The 23,205-nt window shown below is 39.7% G+C and overlaps 2 protein-coding genes across 3 annotated transcripts in view; one reads left to right on the forward strand and one right to left on the reverse strand.

The window, feature by feature from the left end:
• Xndc1n (XRCC1 N-terminal domain containing 1, N-terminal like) overlaps window positions 1-12,849 on the reverse strand; it is a 25,964-nt gene extending 13,115 nt beyond the window's left edge. The window contains exons 1-5 of the mRNA XM_026400958.2: window positions 12,591-12,849; window positions 6,189-6,363; window positions 2,740-2,881; window positions 1,830-1,985; window positions 340-518 (exon numbers count right to left, since the gene is read on the reverse strand). Of these exons, the coding sequence (XP_026256743.1) occupies window positions 340-518; window positions 1,830-1,985; window positions 2,740-2,881; window positions 6,189-6,233 (522 nt within the window). The 5' untranslated portion in view covers window positions 6,234-6,363; window positions 12,591-12,849. The remainder of the gene's footprint in view (window positions 1-339; window positions 519-1,829; window positions 1,986-2,739; window positions 2,882-6,188; window positions 6,364-12,590) is intronic.
• A 409-nt stretch (window positions 12,850-13,258) lies between these two features.
• The window catches only part of Rnf121 (ring finger protein 121), a 61,730-nt gene continuing 51,783 nt past the window's right edge, over window positions 13,259-23,205 (forward strand). Inside the window, exon 1 of one of the 2 annotated variants that reach the window (XM_026400974.2) lies at window positions 13,259-13,335. In XM_026400974.2, the coding sequence (XP_026256759.1) occupies window positions 13,273-13,335 (63 nt within the window). In that variant the 5' untranslated portion in view covers window positions 13,259-13,272. The remainder of the gene's footprint in view (window positions 13,336-23,205) is intronic. The other variant, XM_077796860.1, reaches the window with a different exon arrangement.

The following is a 23,205-nucleotide window of genomic DNA, read 5'->3' on the forward strand; positions in this document are numbered from 1 at the left end:
CAGGAAATGTTCTAGGTGCCAGGAATACATTTATAGAACAAGACAAACAGGTCCCTAATTTCACAGAGCTTCCATTTTATTGAAAGGCCAGGGTCATGGAGATTTAGCTCCATTCACGTCAGTTCTGGGCCCTGCAATCCTGGAACCTGGCTCACTCACTTGCACTTCCCTGTGTAAGGGAAAGAAGGGGAAGAGTTCATTCCTACTTGTAAGAAAGGGCAGCATGCCCACCTGTGCTTGTGTGCAGTGTGTCTACCCCTCAATCAAGCACCAGCTTTCTAACCCAAAACCCTCAAAGGGAGGGAAAATACTAAATCCTGGTTCTACCCTAGTATATACCTGGCTTAGCTCAGAGCTCACAGGGACTGAGAGATCCATCACAGGGTCATCTGAGGAGTCCAGAGAGGAACGCACCCGCAGAAAGGCCAGGCCAAAGGACTGATGACGTGTGAACGGTTGGGAACAAGTCAGGCGAAGTCGATCCCATGATTCTCCTGAGGCTGGAGCCAGGAAATCATCTCAAGGAAAAAAGAGAAACAAACTGAGGGGGAAAATGAATTAATGGAGGGAAAAAATAAAAGAAAGTTTATCCCAAGGAAAGAGAAGACAGGTTATACAGAGCAAATTTCAACAGGATGAAGAATGAAGATGACCAGTAAATATTCCCCTCAGGTTTAGGTGCTCAGGGAATGGTAATACCAAGTAGTCCTGTCGGGGCTCTTTCAGACCCAGTTCCTTGCCTTCTGACCATCACTCCCCCTTTATGCTTCCACACCATTTCCAGCCTGGGTACATCCTTATTCTACAACTCTCTAGGGACCTCATCAATATCTCAATCAACCAAGAGGCATCTGTGTTGCTAGGGTATGGGGAATCAGCTTGCTCATGGATTAGCTGAGATATCAACCTTTCCTGAACCACAAGTCCTCAACCTCTCTCACGATGCTATAAGTCCTGCACATTCATTCACTCATAGTATCAAACACTGATGTTACAAACTCTTTTAATTTCTAACACAACTCTAATTTCTTTTTTTTTTTTTTACAGAGAGAGTGAGAGAGGGGAGAGAGAGAGAGAGAGAGAGAGAGAGAGAGAGAGAGAGAGAGAGAATTTTTTTTTTAATATTTATTTTTTAGTTCTCGGCAGACACAACATCTTTGTTGGTATGTGGTGCTGAGGATCGAACCCGGGTCGCATGCATGCCAGGCGAGCGCGCTACCGCTTGAACCACATCCCCAGCCCAACAACTCTAATTTCTAACACTATCCAGTCAGGATTTCATTCTCTCCACCTCACATGCCCCTCCAGTATCATTCTTCCTTTATGACATCGCAAACACCTTCAATTTAAACACAGACAAATCTTTACTAGGCTCTAAATCCCTAGAGGACAGGAATCAAATCCTATGTTTCTTTTGCAGTGCCCACTGAGCATATCTACATAAACAGAATTCAGGAAACACTATATGCTACATAAAATATAACCATTATGTAGCCTTCTGCTACTTACATCTATACTTATATACATTTATATAAACAAAAAACATAGTAATTAACATGTGTTTTGTTTCAGACCCTACAAGTCATGGGAAATATCAATCAATCAGTAGCTAATAAACATCCCCAGCTATCAGGCATCCTCGTCATGAAGAATTCACATACAAGCATGTCACTCACTAATTAATCTACTTCTTAGGAAGTAGCCTAAGATAACTAAGCCCTTGAACAGGCTCCCTCCCACAATCTATACTCCAAAGCACTTACATCCTCTCTAGTACTGCATCCTTCTTACTTGGGAACATACCCCCCTTCTGCTGTTGCCCTCTTTACCATTTTTAAACATGCGGACCCCTGAGCGGTTCTTCCCCTGCTTTGAATCAGTGAGGGACATTAGTGTGGTTGCAGGGAGCAGGGTGATGAAAGGTCTGTCTAGGGACCAGGAAGAACGGCCCACATCAATTTGCAGGAAAGCACAGCCACAGTTACCTGGGGACAAAAGGATGAGAAAAGGATAAGTGCGATAGAAATAATTATACACAAGGGAACTGGACGGGAAGAGGACATTCCTCACTCTAAAACTAGCAGGTAGTCAGAAAGGTCTGGCAACATGTAGAGTCACACAAGGAACCAATAATTTAATGATAACATAAAGGTTCTGTATCAGGCTACATTACAACATGGAATTACACTAAATGACCATGGGAAGATCCGGCAGAGACTTGCTGCTTCCCTGTCCTGGGCCCTGAAAGCAGTGCCAAATTCTGTTTCTCTTATATCCTTGCTAGGGAGCCCAACATCTTTCTGTCCTAACAAAGTTGGCACCAGATGACTTTGTCAATTCTCTATTTCAAAGAATTCTACAGTCAACCTTTTCCTATGCACAGTTCACCTTACCAGTAATCCTCAGACACTAATATTTAGAGGTGTATACAAATTCTATTTGTTGGCATTTATAATTAGGCCAATGTCCTAAGGCTTTACCCAGATCACACAGATCAAAGCCGAACATTGCATAGTTCTAGGAGCTCCATTCACACTGTATTCCATATGAATGGAGACCATGGAGTTCTCCAATACCAAATCTGCTCCAAGGGCAAAGACCACATTTCTCATTCACACCTGTGCAGGGTTTATTCCAGAAGCCTGCTTGGCTGGAATGAACTAAGACCTCTGAGTAGTGGGGTTAGAGGGGAATATCACTCCAGTGTCTTACCTCAGAGGCCCCAGGGAACTCACTCACCTACATCAATATAGCTAATGGGCACTGCCCTCTCCAGCTGTAGTTCCACTTTCAGTTGCCCACTCTTGTCCTGAGGGCAGCTGAGCCAAGGCCTCCCCTGACTATCTGGGTTCAGCAAGTTCTCCACAGGATACTTGGGATCCTAAGTCAGAGAGAGAAGGAGAGAATCAGGAACTTTACTAAGTCTATGGGGAAAAATATGCCCATGAATAAGGCATCCCTATGATCCCTAGTCTTTTAAGGCACCCTAATATTATAGAAAGGCACCAGATGGGAATCCACAGTAACACAGGAACCATGTACCAAGATATTTAGATACCATCTACCTCTATCTATTTACCAGACTCCCTCATTTAATCCTACATGTTTATTATTATTACTTCTTAGTTAGTAAATCAATAAACTGAAGTTTAGGGAAGCTCGGAAACTTACCCAAGGCCTCATGCCAGATAACCAACCAAAGCAGGTTTCTAAAACCAGAGCTTTTAACCATTACTCTCTACTAATGTCTTTGATTTATCAGCTATTTCAGACATTTTCTTATTTTTATAACAATCCTAAAAGGGCAAAGATTTTTTTTTTAAAGAAAGAGAGAGTGAGTGAGACAGAGAGAGAATTTTTTAATATTCACTTTTTAGTTTTTGGCGGACACAACATCTTTGTTTGTATGTGGTGCCGAGCACCGAACCCTTGCTGCAAACATGCCAGGTGAGCGCGCTACCGCTTGAGCCACATCCCCAGCCCCAAAGATTTTTATTCTAAGTTTACAATGGATGCTTATATATAAAGTGATTATTCCAAGACAATAATAGTGATATATTTACATAGAAAGAAATTCTGAGTTTTAACTCAAAGTCAGATACTTTTTGGTTGAGAGGCCTTAAACAAATTACTTCCTCTTTGGATCAAAAATTTTTCATCCATAAGGAGAGTGGGGAAGCTAGACACATTTTTTTATAATTTTTTTAAAAGAGAGAGAGAGAGAGAGAGAGAGAGAGAGAGAGAGAGAGAGTTAGTTAGTTTTTATTAATATTTATTTTTCAGTTTTCGGTGGACACAACATCTTTATTTTATTTTTATGTGGTGCTGAGGATCAAACCGAGTGCCCCGCGCATGCCAGGCAAGTGCGTTACCACTTGAGCTACATCCCTAGCCCTAGACACATGGTTTCTAACCATGTTATTCCAGCAATAAAATCCACCCCCTCCTTTTTTTTTTGGTGGTGCTGGGGATTGAACCCAGGGCCTTGTGCATGCAAGGCAAACACTCTACCAACTGAACTATATCCAAATCCCTTTTTTTAACTGAAATCTTATACTGAAGCACGTTATGTGTGTGTTAATATTTTTTTCAACAAATAGAAGCAGAGCTCTGGTTAAAGCAAGGTTGGGGGGATACCTAGAGACATACTTGTCCTCCCTCCTTTCAATTTCTAGAAGTTGGCCCCCACAGAGTAGGGTTGGAAACCACAATATTGGAAGATGGATAATTACTTCATTTCATTTATTATTACTTCATTTCATTAAATAATTACTTCATTTCATCATTTATGTAGTTGTACTGGGGATTGAACCCAGGGATGCTTTACCACTGAGCTATATCCCTAGCCCCTTGTATTTTTCAGTTTGAAACAGGGTCTCACAAAATTGCTGAGGCTGGCCTCGAACTTTCAATTCTTTTGCTTCAGCCTGCTGAATGGCTGGGATTACAAGCATGTGCCACCATGTCCAGCTTCTGGCATTTTTTTTTTTTAAATACAAATGAATCAGTCTTACCTAAAATTTTATTTCAGTCTGTTAGTACTATTTGTTTAAATTGCTCACACAAAATACATTCCATCTAAAAAGGAAATATAAAGTTCTTCTGGCAGTCCAAAGATAATTGATAGGGCCTATCCAAAGATCTTCCACTATAGTTTAAAGAAAATCTAACAGTAGTTTAAAACAAACTGGATGTTTTATTCTCTGGGCCATAAGAGATTTTCAAAATCACTTTGATTTTTTTGAATCCCATCAGTTGTCAATCATAGCAGGAAAACCCCTGAGCTGATTTCTGATAATAAAGTTATCAGAGAAAAGAAAAAAATTATATATATATTTTTTTGGTACTCGGGATTGAACCTAGAGACACTTACCCACATCCCAAGCCCTTTTTACTTTTTTATTTTGAGGCAGAGTCTTGCTAAGTTGCTCAAGGCCTCACAAAGTTGCTGAGGCTGTCTTTGAACTCCCGATGCTCCTGCCTCAGCTTCCCAAGCCATTGGGATTACAGGTATGTGCCACTGCAACTGGCTCAGTAAATATAATGAATTATAAATGATTACTGGCACCATGAAGACTTGGGTAGGGAAGATGCCTTGCAAGTTAGCTTAAGTATCACCTGTGCAGGAGTAACTGTGTGTCCCTAGAATAGCCTTGTGCTATGGACTTCTACACTTCTGGGCTCACAGTGGTACTCAGGACCAAGAGCCAAAAGCACAATGTGCAAACTCTATGAAGGCTTTATAATAAGAGACTAATGCAGGAGGCACAGTCTAAATACTAAAAATGATAATACGATCTTGAGTACCTTCAGTTTTATTAAGTTATTTTACATGTGTTATGGTTAGCTTCTAGCTTTTATAAGACTACGAGTCTATGAAGAAAACTGTTCAGGATGACTATGAAGATAAGCAGGATAAGTGTAATTATTGTTTTATTTTACTTAGAAGTTAATATAGTAGTTCCTAAAGACCCTCTAAGGGTATTTCTGAAATGTGTAGGGATGTTTTTGACTATCATAATAACTAATAAGCAATACTGTTATTGGGGCACAGGGTTAGGGATGCTAAATATCCCACCATGCAAATAATATTGCTGTAAAATGTAGACTTATCCCCTGAAATGCCACAGCACCTCTGGAGAAAGACCAGAGTTAACACAAGAGGAGGAATAAATGGGTAGAGCAATGATAATAGAGGAAAATGTGGGAAATGCTAGGGCTCAGGGTCTGGGATTTAGCTCTAAATGGGAATTATAGAACATTTAGGGAAGAGGCTGAGATCACACTTGACAGTGGTCATGATATCACAGGTCAGGTATGATGTTGAGTGTTCTGGTCTGCTCTCAATGACAAGACTGACCAAATGGTTGTTCTGGGGACCCTGGTGCAGATTCTGGGCCTAGGATCTACCCAGCACCCTTAAGCTATTAGTGGAATCCTGAGGTACCTCCTTTATGGAACTTCCAAGTCCTGGAACATTTCTATCGGTTTCTTGCACTGCTCTGGGAACAACCTGAAGGCAAGAACTATTTCTTCCCTTAGATTCTGGATTCCCAGAGAAGGCATCATGTCCTTTCTATTAGACTGTGAGTTTCCTGAAAGTAGAGCCAAATCTCCTACTTTGTTCATTCTTTTCAGTCATCAAGGAAAACAAACAAACAAACAAACATCCCTATTGATTGATATACCTGAGAGGAAAATGATACCACATGACTGATCTTCACAGGAGCCATGGCAGGCCTATCAGCTGTCCAAGTACAGGGCAAAAATGCTTTATCTCAAGAATTCTTCTGTTACCACTTTGGCACTGTTTATGTTTTGGTTTTAGCAGCTTCCAGAAGAACAAGAATCTTCACATTACTCCTGAAGAAAAAAACAAAAAGAAAAATAAACTATTATCAACTTGGGAGGCTGAGGATTTCAAGTTTGAGGTCAGCCTCAGTCACTTAGCAAGAAGATGTCTCAATTTAAAAAAAGGGCTGGGGATGTATTTTCAGTAGTACAGTGCCTCTAGCTTCTATTCCCAATACTGACAACCAACCTACGAAACAAAAAAGCCCATAAGGACAAAAAAAAAAAAAAAAAAATTATGGCTGTTTCTCTAATTATATGAGTTTTTGAGGCCATCAGTCCATTTATTTCTTCTTCTTCTTCTTCTTTTTTTTTTTTTTTTTTTTTTGTGTGTGTCTGTTCCTAGGGATCAAACCCATGGCCTTGATCAAACCCAGTGCTATACCACTGAGCTATATTTCTAGCCCTCAGCCCGTTTCTGATGATTACTACTTTGGGCCTAGTGGGGGTGATGGGCAGGGAGCAGATCTGAACCATCTAATGAGATTCCAGAAAAGTGTGAAATAACTGGAGTGCAACATCAAGGCAAGAGAGCAGCAAGTACAAAACATATTAATGTTAATGTTGGATTTATATGTAGATGAGTTCCTAAGAGTACCAATTGCCCCTTAAATTGTTTATCATTTTTTTTTTTTGAACAGTACTGTGGATTGAACTCAGGAGTACTTTAACTACTGAGTTATACCCCCAGTCCCCTTTCCCTTTTTGCTGGCCTCCAGCTTGTGATCCTCCTGCCTCAGCCTCTGGGATTGTAGGTGTGCTGCTCTACCTCTCCGGGCCTTTTGCTGAGGCTGAAATTGTAATCCTCTTGCTTCAGCCTCCTGAGTTGCTGGGATTACAGGTATGCAACATGGTGCACGGCTCGCTAAACTTTTTATAGGAAAATTTTAAGTATATGGAAAAGCACACATATTAGTATAACAAACGGATGCATCCATCACCTAGCTTCAACAATTCCTTGGTGAGAGATGTTTTAAAGTTATCTGAATGTATTTCAGTGAGTTCTCTCTTTAAATATTTATGCTGGCTCATTTTATTCATGTTTTCTCGCTGATCCTAGATATACTCCTGGCCATAAAGATCCTTTTTTGTATCTCCAACCAAAATTTTTTTTCTACCTCCAAGACTCTGCTCATGCCATTACCTCTGCTTGAATTGCTTGTTCTGATATAGAAAGTTAGGGATACAGAAGGAACACCAAGTCTCTAAAGGAAAAATATTCCTATTAATATATAGAACAAATAATTCATAGACTGTCTAATGAGCAGGATAAAGGAGACTAAAGGACAGAAAATGGTCAAAATGTAAGGATGCACTAAATAGTCCACAAATTACTTTCAACTTTCCAGTTCCCTATCAGTTTTTTTGGAACATAGCAAAACAGGAACAAAACCTCAACAGAAAGAGATCATTAATCTTGTCAGGGAAAGGAGCTAACATTTGATTGAACCATAATCCAGTGATCACCAGAGATGTTCATGTATTCGAAACCTACATTCCAAACCCACAGGGAAACATGATAATTCTGAATCCCAGAGGGAAGTTCAATCCTTTTGCATACACTATTCCACCTAGTTATGTACCCTAACAAAAATCCAACCTTCAGCCCTGGCAATGTGGCTCACTCTTGAGATTGCCTGCAGCAGGGAGTAGACCTTTGCCTTTTGCCTTATAACAAAGCTCTTCCTCTCTTTACTAAATCTCTGTACTAAAATTCTTATTTGTGATGGAGCCAAGGACCTGGAAGTTCTAATTAGAGGGCTCCTTCAGACCTCCTCAGACTCCTCATTATGACAGTTCGCTTTCCAACTTGTCAAATTGAATGCATTCTAGTGATCAAACTTCACTTTACCTCTGCTTCATCAGTTCTAAGTGATAGCTCCATCCTATCAATTCTCACTTAGCACTTTATTGAGTGCCTCACACAACAATCATATATGTCCTATGTTCCTTGACAAATTGTAAAGACTTGCAGAACAGGTTTCATGTCTGACTTGTTGCTGTATACCCAATGTAAGAGGCAGAAAAATTGAGCTCCAAAGGGCTTGAAGTCATGCAGTGGGATAGTCTGCAGCAACAGGAGTAACAAAACTCTTAGTGACTACCTCGTAATTATCAAGCATTCCTAACAGGTCAATGTGTTGTTAAGGCTTCAAAGACAGAAGAATGAAGGATGAGTCCTGAGTCACCTCTTTAGTTCTCCAGGTGTTTTTTGTTTTTTATTTGGTACCAGGTATTAAACTCATGGGCACTAAGCCACTGAGCCACATCCCCAGCCCTATTTTGTATTTTATTTAGAGACAGGGTCTCAATGAGTTGCTCAGCATTCTGATTTTTGCTGAGGCTGACTTTAAACTCATAATCCTTCAGTCTCAGCCTCCTGAGCTGCTGGGATTACAGGTGTGCACCATTGGCTCCAGGTGTGTTTGTTTGTATCAGGAATTGAACTCAGGGTGCTTAACCAGTAAGCCACATCTCAGCCCTTTTTATTTTTTATTTAGACAGAGTCTAAGTTCCTCAGAGCCTCACAAAATTGCTGAGGCTGGCTTTGAACTTTCCATTCTCTTGTCTCAGCTTCCTGAGTTTCTGGGATTACAGGTATGTGCCATCACACCCAGCAAGTTCACCAGATTTATGAAACTGATTAGTCCCGGAATGGGAATTCACTGGACATTCAAATTTTTACTATTCTCTGTGAGATATTGAAAACATCAGAATTAGATATAGTCTGTTTTGGATAAACTCACAGTACAGGTTGTGCATCCTTAAACTTAAAATCTAAAATATGCCAAAATATGCCACTTTTTTAGCACCACCATGATGTCACAGTGGAAATTCTACATCTGACCTGCTGTGACAGATTTCAATGAAAATTACTGTATAAAATTACTAAAATTACTGTATAAAAATTACTCTATAAAATCACTTCAGGTATAAGGTATATACAAAACATAAATGAATTTCAGTTTAAAAATGGGGGTTATCCTCATCAAGTATATGCAAATATTCAAAATCTGAAAAATCAAAAAATCCAAAACACTTCTGGGCCCAGCATTTCCTATAAGGGATGCTTTACCTGTAATATATTTGTGATAGAAAAACATCATTTTTTTTCATTACCATCAAACAGATATCTGATTTAACAAGCCCCCAAGCCACTGAGCCACATCCCCAGCCCTATTTTGTATTTTATTTAGAGACAGGGGTCTCACTGAGTTGCTCAGCACCCTGCTTTTTGCTGAGGCTGGCTTTGAACTCGTAATCCTCCTGTCTCAGCCTCCCGAGCTGCCCGGATTACAGGTGTGTGTCACTGGTGCATCCTGGTTCTATTTACTCAATAGATCCAGGCTGGACGCTGAAAGGGCGCGTGAGCTGGGGTTACAGGTCTGCAAGCTAATGAATTCAGACATACGAAGAACAAGGTGTTGAAAATCAGTGGCTTGGGAACCCTGAAGTTGTTGATTTTGGATATTTGATTTTGTTAATATTTGGGGAGATTCTAGTAGGTATCAGGCATTGTATTAGGTGTTGGAAACACAGTGGTGAATGACACATACAATCTTTTGTAAGAAGATAATCAAATTGCCCAAGAGATTAAGTTCTTACAGACTTCCTAGCCCTTACAAATGCTGTTGTAACTGTTTACCCTATACTCCTTCTTGCTTCTTGAGGATATGGATTTTTGTCATGTTCATCATCTCCTACATCTCAGAGATGGTCTAAACATAGTAGGCACTAATAAATATTCACTGAAAGAAGAGGATATTATATAACTCCAATTAGAATTTGAACAGATATTTCTGGCAACCTGAAAACTCAACAATCAATTAAAGGTTACAAATTGCTAAGATGATTCCAAAAAGAAAGATGAAAGAGGTAGGGTATCAAATTTTTTGAAAAAATCATAAAGTTATAGTAATTAGAACATACTGTCTATAGAAATAGGCAAATAGACTCTAGAAACACTGGTATAGATGAGAACTCATAACCACCATCTGTAAGATAGAGCAGGATCGTAATTCTTTTAGAAAAAGATGAGGTAATATATATAGTCAAAGTATTCAGAAAATTGGTTGACAATGTAAAGAAAAATGAAAATAGATCCCTATCTTGCAACTATTTAAAAAAATTATACCCCAGCAGGGTACAGTGCTCCATGCCTGTATTCCCAGCAATTTGGGAAGCTGAGGCAGGAGAAATGCATGTTCAAGTCTAGCTTCAGCAACCTAGCAAGACCCTGTCTCAAAATAAAAAACAAAAATGGCTACGAATGTGGCTCAGTGGTAAAATACCCCTTGGTTAAATCCCCAGTACCATAAAAAAGAAATATATATATGACATATGTGCGTGTGTGTGTCTCTCTCTCCCTCTATATATATATATATATATATATACACACACACACCAGTGGATCAAAGATGGAAACATGAATAACAATACTTTAAGACAACATAAACTAGGTTAAAATACAGATGGCTAAGAAAAAGTTTACTTACAACACATGTAAATTTGGCTAGTATTCCAAGTATATTTTTTTAAAACCTACAAATCAGTAAGAATAAGCAAACCAATAGAAAACTACGTAGAAGATGCAATTCACATAAGGTGAAATCTGAATGAACGAAGGCCCATATAGAAAAACTCATAGCCTGGTAATAAGGAAATTGCAAATATCATTTCTTTCCTCTAAGACTGGCAAAAAACTTAAAAGTCTGATAATAGCCAGGCACAGCGGCTCATGTCTATAATCCTAGTGGCCAAGGAGGCTGAGAAATGAGGATCACAAGTTCTAGGCCAGCCTCAGCAACGTCGCAAAGCTCTAGGCAACTTAGTGAGACTTTGTCTTAAAATAAAAATATAAAAAAGGGATTGGGATGTAGCTCAATGGCAAAAGTGCCTCTGAGTTTAACCCCCAATAACCCCAGCCAATCTTACAACATAAAGGAATGGCAATAATGTGGGGAAATGATTCCCCTCATAAACACTTTCAGCACATATTAATTCTAAGGAGCCACATTGCAAGAATAGTCATATGTGGCTAGTAGTTAACTTATTTGAACAGCAGCTCTGGGGACTCACATGTGCATAAAGACACATTGTTTCTGATAGTAAAAAAAAAAAAGGAATGGACAAAGGAAATATTATATATCATAAAAAAGAGCACAGTACAATGGTTAGGAATGAATTGGATGTAAATATACATCTATATAGGCTTTAAAAATAATAGTGAAAGAATTAAGTTGGGGGGTGATACACAGAAAACAGCATTTGTGTTCATTAAAAAAACAAAATCAGGATCTGGGATGTAGCACCATGGTAGAACACTTGCCTAGCATGTGCAAGGTCCTGGGTTCCATACCAGGTACCACAAAAGAAAAAAAAATGCAATACTATGTATCATTTAAGGATACACATTTTTTTAAATGGGCTGAATAAAACACACAGCTAATTTATAATAAAATCTGTTTTTATTGCAGATGAGAGGGTAATGTATCTGAGAATAAAAGACACAGATTAAATTCAATTTTTTTTCTATATTAACCTTTTAAAGAACCAGGAAGCAAATATCATATCAATAGTCAATCTGGTGTGATAATACATTGTTTGTAATATTCTATTAATAATTTCCATATATAAAAGTTTCACAGGCTGGGGATGTGGCTCAAGCGGTAGCGCGCTAGCCTGGCATGCGTGTGGCCAGGGTTCGATCCTCAGCACCACATACAAAGAGGTTGTGTCCGCTAAAAACTAAAAAAAAAAAAGTTTCACATAATAAAAATTATTGTTTCAAGTAATTGAGATGTCTGTAGGTAGTAAATATTAACCTGTAAGTTCCTGTTGGCCCCCAAATAAAGTCGGCTGGCATTCTAGGTTTTCTGAACTCACAGGTCATCCTGGAGTTGACCTATCATCAGTAGATCCAGACTGGACGCTGAGGGGGCGTGTGAGCTGGGTTACAGGTCTGCAAGCTAACGAATTCAGACAAACGAAAAGTAGGGTGCTGAAAATCAGTTAAGAAGGTATAAGTGGAGGTGGGGTGTACAGAAAGCGGGTAAAGGTAAGAGCTGGGGAAGCAGAACGTGGGGCAGGAAAGAGTATTAAGATGTGTGAAATAGCAATGACAGCCTCTGCTGCCCTGAATCTGAAGAATCCCGAACACGCTGCTTTGTCCACTTCTTTGATGCCACCCCCACCTTCGGCTACTACGCTCCGGGTCAACAAACCCCAACGCTCCTCACCTGAGACCATGAACCTCAAGAAGTTGTACCGCGCCTCTGGTTGTGGATCACAAACATTCTCCCGCCAATTTGGTCCGCTGGCCTCCGCCTTCTGATCCCGGTAACACACTCGGCCCGTTGAAGCTCAGGAACGCGTTCTGGAACCTAAAGAAGCCGCTGTTCCTGTAAAACAATTCCCATCGAGGCAAGGCAGCTGGTGCTACAGCCAGAAAAACACACTTGCTTGTGTTTTTAACGTGTATTTTTCACTTTAATTCTCGCGTCGAGAGAGCGCAATTTGAACTTCCGGGTTAGAATCGGTGTAGTATGGGAAATGTAGTCCTGAGTCTCCACGCTGCGCTGCTGGAGCCCACGTCAGGGAGTGTCGCGAAAGTTGTTGGCTTAGGGGCTCTTCTCTTTGACTCTCCAAAGGGAATAACTGGAGAAATAATTGCACTAAAAATAATGTCGGCGAAATTTCTCACTTTCCAAGAACGATTTCCTGAGGAAGCTTCGAAATGTACGGGACTCCTCCTTTCTAAATCTAAAAGAAGTAGCAAAATGTCTCGGTCCCTGACAGGTCTGCCCCAAATCTTGGTGCTCCGCCCCCCGTGCTAGAGTCCCCGCCGCTGATTGGCTAAGAGCACATGAGCGGCGGAAGCAGCTGGCTTGCGAGGGGAGGAGGGTGGGGGTGAACCTGAAGATGGCGGCAGTAGTGGAGGTGGAGGTTGGAGGAGGTGCTGCGGCTGAACGGGAACTAGATGAGGTAAGAGGAGTTGAGAGACAAGGGAAGAAGAGACAGCCTGAAAGCGAAGGAAGGGGCAGTGAGGCATTAGATAAAGGAGGTCCTAGGATAAACGGGAAGGGTCTTGAGAGGGAAGAAGGAGCTGACTGGGGGGCGGGATTAAGGAAATCTGAGGTTCTCTTGACTCGGGCGCCCTGAGGTGGTCGTGGGGGTAGAAGACATGCAGTAGCTTCAGGAATGTAAATGAAGGACAGAGAGAAAGCCTGGACGGATGGAGGTGTTAAGATTTTGAGATTATTAGTTGGGGTGTCCTAGGGTAGAACTAAAGGTCTGAGAGGTAGCTTTAGAGTTGAAGGGGCGTGGACTTCTGCAATGGGAGGCCGGGCTTTCTCTGTGGGAGAAGACTCTAAGCTTGGCGTGGGGGTTGGGCATGCGGATGGGGGAAAAAGTACTAATCTCAAGTATGATAGCTTTGATTTAATTTTAGGTAGGAACTATTTCAGTTTCATCCTTACATTCTATGTACATAAAGTTTTGTTCAACAAATGGATGATGGAATGATTGTATGAATGGATGAATGAATGATTCATCCATTCACTTAAGTATCACCTTTGTTCCGGGTCCTGGGCAAAGTACTAGGGACACAAGGGTCCCTTCTCATGTAGAGCCCACAGTGTAGTGGCAGGAGACAGACAAGAAGATTAGGCATTGCATCAGAAATATAATGGTGGTCTTGATAAAAGGACACCAATTCATTTTGAGCTAGGGAAAGCCTCCTAGAATTTGTTGAATCATAAAGGTTTATGATTTTTGTTAGATAAATTATTTGAAGGTGAACTTGAGAGTGCATGTCTCCTTTCCTATCTAATAAGCATTTAACAACTGATATATTCAGTTATCAGTGGACCTTGAATCACCGGAGGAAGGAGTCACTGAGTTTGAAAGGAATGAAAAGATAGGCTGAGAAGCAGAGAGAAGGTGAGGAAGGAAAGGGGAAAAAATCCTGAGGCTAAAGAGACAGTGATAGCTAGAGTTGCTTGTGGTCTTGTGTTTGACAGCATGTAGATAAAGACAGCACAGAATAATAGGAAGAGGATCAGTTGTCACAGATGGAACCAGTGGGATCTCTAAGGGGTCAGAATCTTAGAGGCCCTGTCTGTATTTGGTGGAGGAGAGTGGGGAAAGTTTGGTGATGAAGCTCAGAAAAAGGAAGTGGACTTAGGAAGCAAAGACTATTGCTTGATGGTGGGTTAACTTAGTTTAAATGATTGGGATCATTAAAGTGGGGGAGGAGACTGAGAAACTGACAGGTGGTTGGTCCCAGCACTGTCTGTTGAAGCATTGTCTGTTGTCTCCTTCCTCCTAAACACTAGAAACTAGAGATGTTTGGATACCTTTAGATTGGTAAAGTGGGGTAGTTGTGGAAATGACCTCCAGGGCTCCTTCTACTTTAAGATTCTATGATTATAGTTGGCTGTGGTTCTGTGAGATATATTTGAAAATACCTTGAGGAGAGTAAATGCTGTATTGAAGTTATTGCTTATTGTTTGTTAGTCATGGGCTCTCCTTTTAGAGGTTGCATGTATCTCTTTCAAAGAGACATTTAGTTGCATAAGGGTTCATTGAGATGCAGAGCAGAAGTTTTGGAAGAGGAAAAAGAACTTAAGGTTTTCATGTAAGACTTTTTTTTTTTTTTAACTTTTGATTCTAAGTTTTTCTTTATTGTTTAAGGACTTTAGAGCTACTAGTAGTATATTTTCCAGAATGTTAGGCTACAGGATTTTTTTTTTTTTTTTTTTTTTTTGTACCAGGGATTGATTGGTACTCAGGGGCATTCATCCCCTGAAGTACATCCCCAGCCCTATTTTATATTTTATTTAGAGACAGGATCTCACTGAGTTGCTTAGCACCTTGCTGTTGCTGAGGCTGGCTTTGAACTTGCAGTCCTCCTGCCTCAGCTTCCCGAGCCACGGGGATTACAGGCGTGCACCACTGTGCCTGGCTAGAGGTCATCTTTATATGAAACCACTTGTATTCATCCCAGAAACCTTGTTACATATTTTATTTTCTGAGAAAGAATATAATCTATTATCTGGAAATTCTATGTGAACTGAATTTCTATCTATTTTTTTGTGTGTTTAAGATAAAGTCTGAGAAGCAGAAACAGTCGTCCCCTTCAAGCACCAGAAAGAACAGAGGTCTGGTCTGGCAGACCTTAGCTTGTGTGTTTCTTCTAATGTCTCCCCAGCTGTTTCTGCTCAGCCATCATTAGTGAAATAGAAGGTGAAATTCATCATTTAATATGTAATTATAGGAATCTATGTGTGTTATGCATCAAGAATTCAAAGATGAGGGGCTGTGGCTCAGTGGTAGAGCACTCGCCCGGCATGTGCAAGGCACTGGGTTCGATCCTCAGCACCACATAAAAATAAATAAATAAAATAAAGGTATTGTGGCCCACTACAGCTAAAAAAAAGGAAAAAAAAAGGAATTCAAAGATGAGACAGGATTTTTGCCAATTTACAATCCAGTGAGGAGACATGCAAATAGTCCATTACAATACCACTAGATAATTGCTATCATGAAAGTGTGTAACAAGTGCAGCCAAGTACAAGAGACAAATAGTAGAGTCTGCTAGGGGCAGTCAGTGAAGTCTTTATTATAGAGATGGGTTTGAGCTGAAAAATTAAAGGTTGGGCTTACCAAAAAAAGATGTGATTTGCATGTGACATCAAAGTTGCTCTCTGTTGCACCTTCTGCTTGGTTAGATTCTGTTGTTGAGCCCAGATTATATAAGAGTAATGGGTAGCCTGACTAAAATGGAGCTAGTGTACTTTTCTTATACTTTGGAAAGAATGAACATGGTGTGGTTTATTCTTCAGGTTATTGTATCTGGGTTTTCCAATAGCAGATGTTGTCAGCATGATACATGGTCTGGAATAGAAGTTCATTCATATTCCTTTCTTTTTGTCTGGTTTCATGATTTTTCTCCAGATTTTGAGAAGTAATTTAGACTTTTTAAAATGGCTTCTCCTGCTTTGTGGAGGTGAATAGAAAAGAAGGTTTAGGAAAGAGCTACCAGTAGAAAAGGTTATTATTTATTGAGCCCTAACTATAAATCAGCACTTGTTTAAAGCCCTTTACCTTTGTAGCAGTCCTGTGTGTTAGATGTATTAACTCCATATTTTAAATGAGCCAGAGACTAGAGAAATAAAGAAGTTTCCCAGGATTCCACAGTTTGTGAGTGAGGAAGTATAGATTCTGGCCAGGTTTCTCTATGCTATAATGAGTTTAGCGTGCTATACTGAGCTCCGTGATTCTATTTCTTATGCCACTATTTGTGTTCTAGGGGTTATGTGATTTCAAATTGTATAGTTTTAGCTGGGCATAGTGGTACATCCCTACAATCCCAGCTCTTTTGGAGGCTGAGGCAGGAGGATTGTGAGTTCAAAGCCAGCCTCAGCAACTTAGCGAGGCCTTATTTCAAAATAAAACAAGCCTGGGGATGTGGCTCAATAGTTAAGAGCCTTTCTTTTCAATCCCCAGTACTTGAATAAAATGTATAGCCTTAATTATCTCATGTAAAAATCGATACAGTATATTGATAAGTAGTTGTGATTTAGAAGAGCATTTTGAATTTCACATTTTTGAGGTAAGATTTTTTAGTATTCCGTATTTATGATTGAGGAACTGAGCTTCCAAGGGTTTGAGAGATGCTGAGAGTGTGCAGTTATAAGTAGTGTTACTAAGATTCAAATCCATGTTTCCAGCCAGGCATGGTGATGAACGCCCGTAATCCCAGCAGCTTAGGAGGCTGAGGCAGGAGGATCATGAGTTCAAAGCCAGCCTCAGCAATTTAGTGAGGCCCTAAGCAACTCAGTGAGACCCTGTCTCTATCTAAATAAAATTCAAAAAAAAAAAAAAAAGATGGGTTGGGGTTGTGGCTCAGTGGTAGGGTGCTTGCCCAGCATGTGTGAGGCACTGAGTTCAATCCCCTGGATAACAACATATAAATAAACAAATAAAATAAAGGTATTGTGTCCATCTATAACTAAAAAAATATTAAAAAAAAAGAAAAGAAAAGGGCTGGGGATGTGGCTCAGTGGGTAGGTGCCCCTGGGTTCAACCCCTAGTACCAATAAGTAAGTAATAAATAAATAAACAAATAAATAAATCCACATTTCTGGATTCCAAAGTGTTTATTTCCCGTCAGTTTAAAGACTCAAATTGCAGGCTTATCTTACCAAAGTAAACTGCCCCTTATATTCAAAAGTCCTGTTTCCAGCCAGTCCTGGTGGTGCATTCCAGTATTCCTAGTTACTCAGGAGGCTGAGGCAGGAGGATCACAAATTTAAGGCCAGCCTAGGCAGTTTAATGAGACCCTGTCTCAAAATAAAAAGGGCTGGGAATGTAGGTTGGTGATAGTGTGCCATTGGGTTCAGTTCCTAGTACAGGGAAGTGGGGAGTCTCATTCCCAAAACATGAAACAATATATTTTTTTCCCTGAGAAGATCAAAATAGGGGTTAACCAAAAGAATGTTATTCTCTCTAAATAAGTCCTTTATTTGCATTATTTGCTGATAACTTGATTCTGCTGAACCATTGATCATGAGGAATGATTAGCCAAGTGGTAGTTAGGGAGATGAGAGATGGGTTTAGCCATCTCTGGTCAGGCATTAAACAGGCTGTGATGATTGGTACTCAGTTCCCTCTCACAACTGTAAACCTTGGTGTGCTTGAGAATATTAGGTGGAGTGCCAGCTAGGAGACCCAGAAGCCAAACTACTCCTAGAGCCAGTGATTTTCTCCTCAATGAAATAGCTGACCAACCTCTGAGAGGAATTAGAGTCATCCTTTTGGCACTGGGAGTTGTTTAAGACTTAAAGGTAGAATAGCATGTCTGTACCCAATCATGGCCAGCCAACTCTCTGGCTAGTACCTCTGAATTCTGGATGTATTCATTTTTCAGTGCCTGCTTCTTCCAAAATGATGCTATATCATGCAGATTAGTGCATGCTGGAGATCAAAGCAGGTATCCCAAGTGCAACTAACTAAGGTATTACTGCCGCAGGTGAATAATTGATTTCTTCAGGGTCCTGTTTTACATTTGTTAGAAGAGGAGATCTGAGTCAAGCATGGGGTGTGAAGTTGTATGCAGTAATCCCAGCTACTCAGGATCACAAGTTCAAGACCAGCCTTTGAAACTTAATAAAATAAAAATAGGACTGAGATCTACCTTTGTGGTGGAGTGCTTGCCTGGCATGTACAAGGCCCTGGATTTTCTACCTAGTACCATTAAAAAAAAAAAAAAAAAAAAAAAAAGAGAGATTGGACTATGTTGATGGCTTTTAAACTTTTATTTAATCATTAATCTTTTTACTTAAAAGTTCACTTTGAAGACTTTTTGGTCCTTGAAGGGACTCAACAGAAGCCCCAGGGTGTTTAAAGCCACAATTTAAAAGTGAAGGAGCTGTCTTTTTTGGCCCACTGATTGGGTTATCCTGTTTTGTGTTCTTTTAGCTCCCTCTGTTTTTCTAGCCCAGCTCTACTAAACATTATTGTAACTGTCTTCCCCACTAGGCTGTAAGCTTCATGAGAGAACAAAATCCTAGTCTTGTTTATTATTTTATTCTCTTCATTCAACATTATTCCCAGTATACAGTAGGTACCCAATAAGTATTTAATAATAATAACAATTATTATTTTTTGTGGTACTGAGATTTGAATCCAGGGATGTGCTAGCACTGAGCCCTAGTCCTTTTTAAAATTTTTATTTTGCAATAGGGTGTTGCTAAGTTGCCACAGCTGGCCTTGAACTTGTGATCCTCCTCAGGCCACCCTGACCCCAGTAACTAAGATTCCAGGAGTCCACCACTGTTCCCAGTGGTATGTGCTTTCTTTTATATTTTGGTACTGGGGATTGAACCCATGGGTGCTTAACCTCTGTCTGAGCTGTATCCCCACCCCTTTTAATTTTGAGATAGGGTCTTACTAAGTTTGCTTAGGGCCTCATTAAGTTTTTGAAAATGGCCCTAAGCAAACTTAGTAAGACACTATCTCAAAATAAAACCTTGTGATCCTCCTGCTTCAGCCTGCTGAGCTGCAGGGATTATGAGCATTCACTACTACACCTGGCTTTATCTATTTATTTATTAATTTTGAGACAGTGTCTTCCTAAATTTTTGAGGGTCTTACCACATTGCTGAGTCTGTCCTCAAACTTGCCAACCTCCTGCCTTAGCCTTCTGGTGTGGGCCACCACATCCCCAGCTCTGTGTACTATATTTCTGGTTGCTGCCAGGTCTTTATTGGTGCTGACCTGTCTGTGTAGAATATATTTCCTTTTCAAATCCTATGTGTCCTTTAGGATTCTAACCTAAGTCTCACTTGACTTAGGATTTTTCCAATCTACACCTTTAGCTTTTTAATCTGCCTTTTATGGTTTTCTCTATGAAGGTTTAAACTTTTATTTATCCATCTAGTCATCAGACTTCTGAAGCACCTTCTGTGTGCCAGGCACTGTGCTATGCCTGATAATACCAAGATGGATTAAAGTATGATAACTGTCATTAAGGGGTTTATAGACTAGTATAGGTAGAGAAAGACTGATAGGTAAATGAAAAAATATGTCATAGGTGCTGCAATAGTGGAGTAGGTCCAGTGGGTAAATCAAGGAGAAATGGCAGTCAGTATCACATTTCTTCTTCCTAGGGTGTTTTTTGTTTTGTTTTGTTTTTGTGCTGCTGGGCATTGAACCAGTTAAACCACAGCAGACAGGCTGTGGAAGTTCCCATTCCTTGCGTCTTCAAAGCAATAATCAATGTTTTGTTGCTTTATTTTCCTCCTGTGGGTCTCTCCCTGAAGACATTTGATAAGTGTTCCTGGTTTCCAGGTATTTTCTTCTCTGGGGATTTTTGGTCCAAGCCAAGATCTTATTGAGGGATTAATGCATGTTTGAGGTTTTTTTTTTTTAATATATATATTTTTTAGTTGTAGTTGGACACAATACCATCTACGTATTTATTTATCTATCTATCTGTTTATTTATTATCATTTTTTAATGTGGTGCTGAGGATCAAACTCAGCTCCTCGCCCATGCTAGGTGAGCACGAGCACTCTACCATTGAGCCACAACCCTAGCCTTGCATATGTGAGTTTAATCTTGAGAATCTGTTTGTTTATCTTTGGAATTTTTATTTTTAAAATTTTTAGTTGTAGATGGACACATAACTTTATTTTTATTTATTTTTTATGTGGTGCTGTAGATAGAACCCAGGGTCTCATATGTGCGAGGCAAGTGCCCTGAGCCATAACCCCAGCCTTGAAATTATTTTTAGGGATATAAAATGAGTGGTAGCATAGTGAAGAAGGAGGAAAAAAAAACCACTAGAGTAGTCAGTAGTAAACCAGATTTTAGAGTACGAATAGTATATTTGTTTTATCCCCGAGATAGCCAACTGATAGTAGATGATTAGAAGACAATGTTGAGAAGGCTTTTGAGGCCAGGGTGTAGCAGAAAAGAGTGCTGAGGGAGAACACTGAAGGCAAAATAATACAGAATACTTACTCTGTGTAAAGTCCTGCACCAAGTGTTTTATATGCGTTATCTAATTTAATATCACAACCTTACAAGATAGGTATTAGTATTATTACCCCCACTCTACAGATGTAGACACTGAGAATTTAAATGATTTGTTTAACATCATACACATAGGTAAGTTCCAGCTCTTGTACTCTTAATCAACTTGGGAAGTATGAATAGTGTTTACTTCTTATCCTATTTTACACTAGACACCCCCACTGTGTAAGTGTGTGATTTCATTTCCTGAGGTGGTTTGACTGAGGTCGTGCTATTTGTCTCTTCTACCAGACTCAGTTATGCTTGAAAGCCCTATTCATTCTTTTATTGCCACATAGTAGCTAGCATAGAATAGATTTCAAATGTTTATTAAACTTGAATCTTTAATTTAGTCCTTCCACCTGTTTTGAAATCTCCAGGAATTGGTGACTCAGTGTACATTTAAATCCCTCTAATGGTAGGGAGCTTATCATTCCTTAGTCATTGTCTTCCTTCTTTGAATACCTCTGTAGCAGTATTCTTCAGATTGGGCTAGAATTCTTATTTCTGTATAGCTTTAACTTTTTAGTTCTCATTATGCCTTTTCTCAGATTCTGTTGTTTTGTAACTCTGAGTTTTGGAGGTACAGGCACTGACAGAGAATGTAGGCTCAGCATACTTGAGACTGACCTAAAAGCTTATGCTATGGAAGCTAACCCAGGACGATCCATTTAGTGTCATTTCTCATCTCCTTGATATTTCTTTGTGTTTTCCCTTCTTAAAGTCATATGTTATCTCTTTGCTCCTCAGAGGAAAATCTGTAGGTAAACATAAACTCATTAGTTCCCTCTAAAGTACAGCTTTCCCAAGAGAGTGCTGGGTCATAGCCATGAGGTTTTTGGCCCTGGGCAGCTAGGGAGAAACTAGGGAAAGGGGAGGCAGAGAGCATAAGCCCTGACAAGGTTTTTGTTCTTTCTTTCCTTTTTCCCTCTTTCCTAGTTGTTGTTACCAGTAACTGAAAGCATTCTATTTCTTGGAATCCTCTTATGACATGGTACTCCTCATTACCCTTAAGATTAAGTCTAACATCTTCTGAGCTTTTCATTTGGTACCCTGCAAAAACAGTATTTTCTCTCCCTATTTTAATGATAACAGTAATAGGGATTTTTTTTGACAGTTCAGGAGATTGAAATAAGCAGATATAATAATTGCTATAATATGAAGAAGCACAGAGATCTCTGGGAACACAAAAAATGGCAGGCAAGGGATCAAGAAAGGATCTTTAGAAGAAGTGACTCCTTAGCTGACTGTGAATATATTAATATTTCTTTTATGAGGAATGAATATATTAATATTTATGAGGAAAAAGTCACCTTTTAGTTGAACAGCTATAAGGATGAAGTACCTTCATTACAACCTGTCTCTTTCCTTCTGGATGTGAGTTCCTTAAGGAGAAGAAAGGGCACTTCCAGCAGAACTAAAGACTCATTCATTGCTGGGGATGAACATAGATTGTGATTTTGTCATGTGCTTATTATCTCTCGTTGGCAAAGGGAATGGAGAGAGAGGGTCAGTTTTCTAAATGATGGGACATTTTGATAGTAACTTAAGAGCATAGGCACTGCAGGGTTGGTTTATATAGAAATTGCTTTTTTAAAAAAAGAGAAAAGAAATGGAGATGTACCTTTAGAAAGCAGTATTCTCTCAGGGTTAAATATAGGAGCAATGTATAAACAGGTTTTACTGGTTTCAGATGGCATTCCCAGTTCCTCTGAATTTCTCTGCAGCATTGTCCCAGCATTTGTTCAAGAGAGAATTAGTCTCTGAGTATTTCCTAAACATTTGCTTTGTGTCTAGTATTAGGTATGAAGTGTGAGGGGGATGCTGAACAAGTAAGCTATTATCCATGACTTCAAAGCCATTAAAATTATTTAGCATCTTTCCAACATTTATGTAATATATACAATGTGTTAGATTATATCTATTTCATATATATACATTATATATTCATATATGTATGTGTGTGTGTATATACATATATATATATATGGATTAAACTGACCTTGGGCCATTTTATACCCACTAGGATGGCTAAATTGGAGAAAAATCTTTGTAATGATTACATATAGAATATGTAAAGAACTCTTACAACTTGACATTAAAAAGAAATAACCTTTGGGCTGGGATATAGCTCATTTGGTAGAGAGCTTGCCTCACGTGCAGAAGGCCATGGGAGGAAGAATGGAAGGAAGGAAGGAAGGAAAGAGGGAGGGAGGAAGAGGGAGGGAGGGAGGAAGGAAGGAAGGAAGGAAGGAAGGAAGGAAGGAAGGAAGG

This window comes from Urocitellus parryii, chromosome 4 (assembly GCF_045843805.1).
Source record: "Urocitellus parryii isolate mUroPar1 chromosome 4, mUroPar1.hap1, whole genome shotgun sequence".
NCBI classification, from domain to species: Eukaryota; Metazoa; Chordata; class Mammalia; order Rodentia; family Sciuridae; genus Urocitellus; species Urocitellus parryii.